Raw genomic sequence first — 11,132 nt, forward strand, 5'->3', positions numbered from 1 at the left:
TTGCCGTGCTGTGAGCTTGCGGCATAAGCCATGCCTTCTGGCCATGGCATTTGTTGTGTTAAGCAATGGCAACACTTACTAATCATGGCCTTTAAAATAAGACCTTGCCTCTGGCAGACTATTGGTTCTTTCAGTTGCTGCACATGTCCTGGCATAGGCTGCAATGTAAGCAGCTCTTGAATTTCTAGAACTCCAGGAAAATCACTAGAAGAGAGATGACTCCTGTTTTAGGTATACGTGTCTGAACAATTTCCTTTTCTTTTGCAGACAAGACTGTTCTCGTGGATACTGATCTTCCATTCCTCAAGGGCCTCTATGTGATGGGGACTCTAGAATTCCCTGTGGACAGGAGCAACGTTTTGAGTGTGGCATGCCTGGTCATTGCAGGAGGGGAGCTGAGAGCGGGTGAGTAAAGGCTCAAGGATTCAAAGCACAATGAGGATGAAGCTCTGTGAGAACGGATTCTGGAGCAGGAAGGGTGGCATCAATCGGTTGCTTAACAGAGGTGGGCAAGGTAAAGGCAAGAAGTGAGTCTGCTAGAGAGCTTTAGATGTGGACAGAGGTGGCTTCTGTTGCTCATTCTCTTATGCCCACCCTCTTGTCATCAATCTGTGCCATGTTTTTTATTATTTTAGGGGTTCTTTCCTCATCCAGGCAGTAAATCAGTTGCCCTGTTAGCTATTTGTATCAGAATTTATGTGGCTCCCTCTTGCAGGAGATATAGGATTGACTTGAGTTCCTCTAATCAACTACCTCAAAATACAATTTCAATCACCTTAGCAACATAGTTTTCTCAAAAGTCAAACCTGAGAGCAAAGCTGTTTTGTTGGGAGCAGACAATTCCAGTGTCATGAGAGTGAAAGGAAAAGAGAGAGAGGGAAAACAGAAGGTGCCCATAGCCTCTCAGGGAAACAGGACTGTTCCGTTGCTTATGCGGGGTGCTGTGAGAGAAGCCTCACAATGTGAGCATATCTTGAGATAATATTGAACAGATGGCGGGGAGAAGGTCAGCACTACATCTGATCCACTGAGACCCTGTCCGTTTTTATTTTTGCACCTCCATGGGAAGCTAGTGGAGGGGCTAGAAAACATAGTGGGTGCTACGAGATTAAGCTTGTCCAACTACGAAGTGAGGTATGTGCCCCAGGCCCCAGATGTTCAAGTTGGGTTGGATCTGGGGTGATGTATTAACCAGATCTGGTATGTTAGCTTACTTGTATCAAACAATGATAACAAACAACAACTGTGGGGAAAAACAAAACCAAACACCTGAGGCATTATAGGTAGACTATGTAGTTGGAACTATTATAGTGTATGAATGCTGGAAAGATATGTACCCTGCTCCCAAAGGAACTACTTTTGAATATAGCAAGGCATTTTGCTTTGCCTGCAAAGAAACGTTTAAAAAAGAATTGTCAGAAACAATAATACCTTATCCCAGAGAAAGAAATCTCTGATGGGAAGGGAATAATTAGACGTCATTATCTGGTTCCATCTACATCTTAGTATCTCTAATGTGAGAGAATCCTATACTTAACTATTTGTATAAAGCTCACAGGATTATAAGAAGATTCCTGAAAAATTATAGTCAACCTCCTCTTGAATACTTGCAGAAATAGCAAAATTAAACCTTTTGAGGCAAACAGCTTCCATTGATTAAAATCTCATCAGAATTATCCTTTTATTAAGCAAATCTCCCTCTAATTTCTGTAGGTTAAGGTTCTTTTTGAGCCTTTCAAAATAAACAAAAAGCCCTCTCCTCCACAGCTGTGCAGCCATACTATCTTGAATGTTCTCTCTTTTAGGTTTTGTGTCATAATTCTTACTAAACAATAGTTATTTATTGCTTTTTTAAACTTTATGTTTCCAGTGTATTATATGCAACTGGAATTTTTAGAAAGTCATGAAGAAAAAATGATCATTCATATTCCTAAATACATACCCACAGTTAATATTCTGTTGTTTTATTTAAAAATCATTTTTCCTATATATACATAAGTACACATCATACACATACACACTTTAAAACATGGAGTGCATAATTTGATAATCTTTGGATGGTATATATTTGGATGGTAAGAATCTCTCAAACTCTTTAAAGAAACAATTTAAAAATTTTTGATGTTTGACAATATTTATGTGATTATGTACCTATACACAGATATATATACTGATTCATTTAACCATTTCTCTACTGTTAAACATTTATATCATTTCAGATTTCATCTGTGTGATACACTCACCAACGAACATCCTAGAAATTGTCACTGTTCATATTTCATGGCCTTGTGATAGACTTTTATAAGTGGAACTAATGGGCCTAGTGGTGACAGCATGCTTTTCAGGTCCTTCATACTTACTGGCAAATTGCTTCCCAGAAAGAGTGCAAATTTTCACATTCTACATATTTCTCAGAGTTATGAGAGCCTTCCATTCTTCCTAGCTTGCCAGTATACACAGCTTTATTTTCATCCCTCTGAATATAAAAAGCCAAGGTGAAAAATGTATTGTCAAGTGAGACCACACCTATTCTGAACAGTGAGCAGGGCCTAGTGACCACCAGCACAGTCTGTAAGGCAGATCACTTGGGGCCAAATTCACACTGAGCGCCCACTTTCTCTTTGACCTCAAATAAGTCAACCTCTGGGTGCCTCCATTTCTTTTTCTGTAGTACATGCAAGATAGAACTCACCTCAGAGGGATATTAAAATCATTAAATGCAACAGCTCATGTTAAGTGCTTGGCATATGGCAGATATATGATAAATATTAGTTTATTAGCCAGAAAACACATGTAAGATAGATGCCATACAAATTAGGCAATTTGAGGAGATCTGAGTAAAAGGACTATTTACAAAATACCTAAAGGATTGGGGCATACCTGAGGCTAGTAATAAGACTATCCCTACCACCCTTTGCTTTAAAGGAAAGAGAACAAAGAAGTTGCTATTGAAGTACAGAGATGGGGAAGAAGGTGAAGGATGCAGATTATGGGTAGACAGTGTTATGGCCTTTGGCATGGCTAGCACTTAGTCATCCATGGAAGGACCTATGGGATAAGTACTCTGGCCTCCCTCCTGTATCCTGCTACCACGCCAAACCTGACTGGATGTCAGAGTTAGAGAGCACCCCACCCTGTAGTGTATGTGGACTAAAGAACCATGGGGCAACAGACTGCGGAAAGGAAGGTGTCAGCAGGACCTCCCTAGCACATTGTAGGTCCCAGATACCTACACAGGTACAATTCTTCTATTAATATAGCCAGAGATTCAGTTGACTTTTTCCAGTCATGTCATGCTGTTAGTCCTGCCGAATACACTGCCAATTCTAATTCCTAAACTTTTTATGTGGTGCTTCCAATTCATATCTCATTTAACACTTGTGTACAGTTTACTTTATTTCCTCTTGGGCTTCAGGTGAACTTAATGTAATAGCTTTTGTTTGTTTTATCATGTGATTATTTCAGTCTGTCTGTGTACACTGGGGAAATACTTTTAGATTTTAACCTTTTCCTCCCAAATCAATACTCTTTGCCCATTTATTTAATATTCATAAGAATATTATGGTTCACTTATAGAAATATTTAATTAAACTGGGCCCTGTTTGTTAAGAGAAAACTTATTTCAGGTTGGCATCTTTTATTGCTGAGTTGGATCTTTTAGAAAAGTTATATTTAGTTTTCTGGGATCACTTATTATTGCAATATTTAACTTATATCCTAAAAGTTTGGATCTTTGAAGGGAAGTGAGATGGTGCAGTGCCACTTTTCCAGTTTTTTTTATGCATTTCAAACCTTATTTTTAAATTTCTCTATTTCCAACTATATTTTTACCCATCACTAGATAATGGTAGATTCTTTTTTTTGTGTTGTACCCATGGTTTCCAAGCCTAGAGCTTGCTTATTGGAACCCATATGCCCAATCCTATGTGAATTATGCCTGAAGGAAGGCTTTCAACCCATCTGTCCAATTTTACCACACCCTAAAGAAATCCCAACATGAAATAGATAATGTGACTAGTTAGTAAACAAACCTAATGGATGTGGACGTTGGCATGGAGTGCTGCCAGAGTATGTCTGCTATCTGATGCCATTTGATCCAAATCCCAAAAGTATGGAATTTCATTTCTAGGTGCTCCTGCTTTTGAGGCAACTGGTGCTGGACAAAGGTATAATTTAACTTTTAGTAGAGTAGAATCATAGGATGCTAGAATTAGAAGGAAATTCAAGATCAAAGCTTTTCTTAAAGGGCTACAGTTGAATCATAAAAGCCAAAATCAGCTTCATTCTTTGTTTAGTGCTTGTCTCATTAGTCTGATAGGATACAGAGATAAGCATAAAGCATCTCACCCGTGTGCCTGTCTTTCATTCATTGTGTTTACTCAGTGGCTAGACTGTGCCAAGTATCATGGAGATACAGAGAGTGCAAAAACATCAGTTGGGAACCCTAGCTTTCCAGAGACATCAGTAAAAGAGTTGAGACATAAAGGTAAAAAAAGCAATTAGATGGGTCATGTCTTTTAACCAGGAGATGATTTAAAGAGGAAGGAAGATATCTGAAATGGCACGTACTTGCGGATTAGCATTATACCTTTCAGGAACTTTTAAATATACCACATATTTGCACTGGATGGTGGTAGTAGATGAATTTCTTTGCCTTACAGACTCTGCTCTTTAAGGGAGAGTGTAGATACTGGACAGCTTTCAGCAAGGACGTGACATGCTTAGGATGGGAAAGACCACTTTTGTGAAGAGTGTATTAGAAGGGGCACGGTGAAAATGAGAAAGCTACTGAAGTATTTCAGGCAAGAAATTAAAACTGATTGAACTAAGACAATAGAATTAACAAGGAAAGAATGAATTAGAAAGATACTTATATTTAAAAATAAGTAGAATACAGTAGCCACTTTGATATGAGGCAAAGAGTAGTTCAGGATTCATCTTAGGTTTCAGGTTGGAAGGCCTTTGTCAGGAGGGGTAACCTCTGACCACTCATTAGTTTAGTGACCCTGGGTAAGTATCAGGAATGAGGTGTCTCAGTTCCCTTATCTGTAAGATGGAAATAGCAGTTATGGTTATTTCATAGAGTTTTATGAAAATCCAATGAGAGCATATTTATTAAAGTGTTTAAACAATTTTGGTCACATAGCCTCATACAGTGCATAGCCTCATACATTACATAGCCTCATACAACTCAAGTTTACTTTTCAGTGGAATCTTTACATGATTACACATAAAGAGCAAATAAATTTATAAAAAAGAAATCCAAAAGAGATCTTAACTAAAGAGGTAGGTATATGTTTGGGGGTCATTAGCCTGAAATTGAGATCAAAAGTGTAAATAAAATTAACCAAATAAGTGCTTGGAGAGAGAAGGAAAATGATCAAAGCTGAAATTTTGAGGAGCATCAGCCTTTTAAAGGTGGGAGAGGTGGAGCTCAGGAAGGAGAATAAAAGCAAAACTACTCTATAGACAGAAGGAAAATTAAGTGATAAGAAAATAATATCTTAAAGCAAAGGAAAATATTCATAAGAAAAGGTAATGGCTAGTTGTATGAAGTATGGTGTAGAGGACAAAGAAAATGTCTGTCTTATTGTGATTCTTTGTTTATAATGGCTAATACAGTCTTGATTAAAATGTCACTTTGCATGTAGAACAAAGAAAAATGCAACACATTAACTTTTAATAAAGTCAATGCTATCTATATGTTCTTTAACAACTTCTTTTTTGGATTTAACACTTAACATTCTTTGCATTTTAACATACTCTTAGGCGTCATTGAAGATATTTAATATTCCGGATAAGAACTAACAGTTATCTATATTAAAAAGCAATGCCATCAATAGAATTGTTTTTGTGAAAAAATTTTAGACTAAAAATGGAGAATATAAACATATATTAAGGAAAAAATATTCCTCTGGAAAGGTGATTTTCCATTTCCATCTGTAGGATTGTCCCTTCCTTTCTTCCCTCCTCCTCCCTTTGTCTTTTATTGATCAATTTAGGTCAATTTAGTTCCAAGCATTAGAATATTCATGACTGAGTGTGACAGGTAAAATTCTTGCTTATATTCTTTTGTCGGGGAAACCGACAGTTTCATAGTAATATAAGTGGAATGGATAAGGGTAGATGACATTACATGTTCAAAAAAATTAAAAAATAAAAAACAAGCAAAGGAATGATTCCAAGAGAAGTCCATATTTTGGCTACGATAAATTAGATAGTTTGTAATCATTTTTCTAAAGAGTCAATGTGGCCTTAGACCACACAAAGACAGAAAGGAATTATACCTGCAAAGACTTGGGCAAGAGAGTTTCAGACAGGAAGAAAAGTTAGTGTAGAAGTCTAGATGCAGGAAGGCGCTTTACACAGTGGTGAGGAACAAAGGCAGCTACTGGATCTGGAGAATAGTTATGAATGGTAGGAAATTTATTGTGCACGTCATGAGCTTTATTATTTAGGTTGGATTTTAAAATATTCAGTACTGTATTTCCTTCCAAAGCATTAAAGAAAAAATGATATAAATTGTGTTAAAATAGCTACATTTTAATAGTCTTATGAGAACGCCTTTAAAAATAGAGAAATTAGCTCAGGATCTTCATGAATATGGAAATTCTAGAGACCTGGATTATTAATCTAGTCTAGCAAGTCATTTATCACTTCTGGAAAATTTCCCACTAGGATTTTCATAAATGTGATGTTGAAACTTACGTCATTAGGTGAATTCAGGTAACTGAGATCTAGAGAGATTATTTATTTGTTCAAAAGCCAAGACCTATGTTAGAGATTATTTTAGCTACCTCTGATGCTCCTCCTTCAAACCTTTCCCCAAGGACCACTTTTACTCTGAAGCCTTTCCTGTCTCGGTTCAACAATTTCATTATATCTTTTTTCTGGTCCATTCTCATTGATGTTGTCATTATGCATCCATTGTAGGTCTGTTCTCCTGAATGTCTTCTCCATTACATGTTACACTTTGTGTAATCTCAGTACCTACTATGTAGCAGGTTTCTGGTAATGTGACATACACAGGCGCATGCACGTGTGTGTGTGTGTGTGTGTGTGTGTGTGTATCTAGTATATACATACACAAATGGACAGATCTGGGTCTGTTTTTCAGCTCAATGCCTTTCTCTTGTAACATACTTAAATTACTATATTTGCCATTTGAAAGAAAGGAATTGTAGTATTAATGCTTAAATGATTACAATATGTTTATCCTCTTATATGAAAGGAACAAAGCAAGTATAATTGCACATTTAAAAAGTTGGTAATTTTCTTTACATGCAAATTCAAATTTTAAAGTTTGTGTAGGACTGGCAAAAAACCCTCAACTCAAAGGTTGATCAATAAACATTGAATTGTTGATTATCTCCAAAAATTTTTTTTTGCTCCATGAATTGCTGTCTAAACCTATCCTCTTCATTTCTGACTCCTCTTAGATGAATTGTTCCTATGCTTCAACATATACTCTGTTATTATGCATATCAGTGATATTAGCATTTATTGGCCCAAATGTTCAGATCACTGGAGACTTCTAACCTTGTAGTGTTAAAACTGTGTATGAGATATTTTCTTGTATAATTTGTAAGATTTCAGAGACAGAAAACCAGTAATAAAATTTTGTGTAATGTGATATGACAGTACTAATACAAAATAAATATAAATATAAATGTTCTAATATTTCTACAAGTAACAATATTATATATATTTATATATTTATTTTATTCAAATAAATTTGTATGATATATATGCTGATGGGTATTTAAAATTTAATAGAACCTTCCTTAATCCCTAAGTCAGCAAGGTATATTCTCCCCATAGCTATAACTAGGAACACTGCAGTTCATTGTATCTTTGGCTTGTCAAGAGTACGTCATGTGATAAACTGCCTAGTTGTCCAGTAATTATGCTAAGAACTTTGGCTTTTGTCCTAAAACTTGTCACATTTTGTTTTTCAGGGCCAGTGATGGTTATTTGTCAGCCTTGTCTTGCCTTTTTAGCCAGAAGCCTAAGGTTATCATTAGCACATACCTTTGATTATCAGGAAATGAAGTGCTAGGTATATGGAAGTTTCTTTCATTGCTTCCATGACTGGGACTTTCTCAATCCAAAAGATGAAAAATCCATACTCAGGTTATTGCCTCCAAACTGACAGTTTTGTAAGACTCATTGGATGATTAAGTAATAAGAAGGAGACAAACCTGAGAAAAGTATAGATTAAAACATATCCTCAAGCCAAAAGCCACAATACTGTGGAGTAGTCAGAATGTTGCGTTATGTTTGTTTAAAAATAATATATTAGGTTAAAGAAATTTATATAAATGCCCACTTTCAAGTTTAACTAATTAGAAAATAATACAAATATCCACACATTTAATGTGTAAATATAAGTGTTACACAGCTGTCTACAAATAAATGGTTTGTAAATCAGTTAATGTGGATCAGAAGTAAACATCTAATTTTATTTACACTGTCTGGCTGATATAGTAAAAAAGTGACCACAGAATAATGTAACTTTAAAATATTTAATATATTTAATATGTTTAAAGCTACAGAAAGCATGAATTTTCATTTCTGTGCTTACAGAGTCCCTAATGAAGCTGATAGACTATTGTTAAATGTTTCAAAATAAGATTAAAAATAAAAAAGATCTGTTTATTTTCAAAGGATATCATTTGCTTACAAATATCACATTAACCTTAAAATTTTAAAGCAAAATACCAATATAAATAATCTTCTGACTTGTTTGAAGTAATCATCAATAATACTTTTCAAATGAGTGTTTCCTAAACTCTACTTTGAACTTGTAAAGCTCTGTAACAGTGAACCAAACATTATCGAAGATTTATCAATTTTTATTTAATCATCAACATAATCATATAATAAATTAATTTGTTGAAAACAATGATTTAAAAATTGGGGGAATGAATGAATGAATGAATGAATTGCTTTTTCGAGTTAGAGAACATTTAGTGATTCAGTCCGAGAGGAATTTTCTTTGCCTTCCCTGCAGTCCTTGGGCTGAACATTCATATGTTATCATTTTACATTTTTAACTTTGAAAGTTTAGTTTCTAGCCTTTTAGAAGTTGGTCATTACTTGCAAGGAAGAGCTTGGCTTATTTTAAAAAATTTCTAAATATAAAGGTTAGTTTTGAAATACATTTATACCTCCATTATCACTATTACTAGTTTTTACTACCATTATTGTAAAACAAACAATTTTAAAAGTGTGTTTTATATGCAGACTACTAACATATACCAAATTATTTAAAGCCTCACAAAAAATGTATGGTATCATTGTACCAATTTTACCATTGGGGAGAAAATTGGGACTTACAGAAATGAAGTAATTTGCTCAACCTTTTCTATGAAGATTTACAGATTTTGAAAGTAGGGGATAAATAACATATTTTCATATTTATTTTAATTTCCACTAATTGATTATAAATTGAGACAGGTATTGATGACTGAAATTTGAAAGCCTAAATACAATCAATCCACAGAGGGCAGGGAGGCAAAATTACTTGATAGTGACTATACATTTTTATAACCAGATTTTTCAGAAAAATTTAAAAAATTGTACATATTTATGGGGTACCATGTGATGTTTTCTTTCATACATGAATGTATTTTGTGGTGTTCATATGTGGGTAAACACATTTATCTTCTCAAACATTTCTCATTTCCTGCACTACAATGATAATTCTTCATGTGTTTTCTGATGGAGTTGATTCTGTTAGAGAGGCGTGCGTTAGGGATAAGTGGGTCAACTATGCCCTGGGAATACAAAGCTGATTCAGAATAAATCACCTCATAATTTGGTAGGTGTAGCACTACCTACTCTAGCTAGAATCTGACAGCAAGAATGTTCTGGAAGCTCTGCCCTGGAGAAAATAGTTACATATAGTAGGACCTGAGAATAACAGTTCTGGCCTAAGCACAAGCTCAGTTTCCAAAGTCATCACTACATAATATAATCTACTTCTAAGGACACATATAAAATGAGGCATAGTGATTTGGAGTTAATCATTCAACCTATCTGTCTTGTGCATTCACTGTATTTGTTAAATGTCAAAATTAATTCAGACAGGATTAGAAATTCTTTAAAAAGATACTGTGTTGCTTTAGAAAAATTATTCAGAGGATGTCTACAATTTTTGACAGTTTCTATCTGTATCTATTCTATTGCTATCTTGTGAGATCTAATTATTATTTTAATTTTAATTTCTGTTATTTTTAATGTGAATGTGCACTTATAGTCATACATGTATTTTTAAGATGATCTTGTGAAGTAGCTGTTTTTTACTCTTTTAATGAATGGTTACTTGTTTTATATTGATTTATTGAAGTCCTTATATATTTTCAGATATACTTTTTGCTGATTATTATGTATTGCCATTATCTTTCTCCACTCTGTAGCCTGTTTTCTTACTGTCTTTATGGTATCTTTGCATAACTGGAAAATATTAATTTTAACATAGCCACTTTATAAACTTTCCATTATGAATTATACATATTAATGGAACTAGGTCCAAAAAGCATATGCTATATAATTCCAATCCTTTTAAATTTATTAATCTTGGTTTATGGTCATTGGTCATTATACAATCAGTTTTTACAAGTTTAGTGCTTGAAAAAATGTTCATTCTTTGTAACAGAATCTAGTTTTCCATCGCTATTATGCCGTTTGTTAATTGTATTATTCAAAACTGCTTTATCTTTAGTACTTTGTTATTTTATGAGAGTTTGTTAACTTTACCACTTTTATTATACTATATCTATATCTTTTGTAGTTTTCTTAATTTTTGCTTCATACATTGTGAAGCCATGATGCTAGGTGCATAATACTGAAAATTGTTATAACTTACAGATAAGCTAATATTTTATTACTATAGGGTGTTTCTATATTTCCTTTTTTTTGTTGTTTTTTTTTGAGACAGGGTCTCACTATGTAGTTGAGACTAACCTGGAACTCACTATGTAGCGCAGTCTTGTCTCGAACTCACAGTGATCCTCCTGCCTCAGCCTCCTGTGTGCTGGGATTACAGGCGTGTGCCACCACACCTGGTTTCTATATTTCTAATTGTACAAGAGTTAGTTAAAATTAACTAGTGTACCATTTACTGGCAC

The 11,132-nt window shown here is 34.5% G+C and overlaps 1 protein-coding gene across 8 annotated transcripts in view; it reads left to right on the forward strand.

Annotated features, from left to right (window-relative positions):
- Positions 1-11,132, forward strand: part of Pkhd1 (PKHD1 ciliary IPT domain containing fibrocystin/polyductin) — a 458,548-nt gene that overhangs the window by 280,635 nt on the left and 166,781 nt on the right. For all 8 annotated transcript variants that reach the window (XM_019208499.1, XM_010631095.1, XM_019208501.1 and 5 more), the window contains one exon: positions 268-405. In XM_019208499.1, the coding sequence (XP_019064044.1) occupies positions 268-405 (138 nt within the window). The remainder of the gene's footprint in view (positions 1-267; positions 406-11,132) is intronic.

Source organism: Fukomys damarensis, unplaced genomic scaffold (assembly GCF_012274545.1).
Source record: "Fukomys damarensis isolate Sample0158 unplaced genomic scaffold, DMR_v1.0_HiC HiC_scaffold_14, whole genome shotgun sequence".
NCBI classification, from domain to species: domain Eukaryota; kingdom Metazoa; phylum Chordata; class Mammalia; order Rodentia; family Bathyergidae; genus Fukomys; species Fukomys damarensis.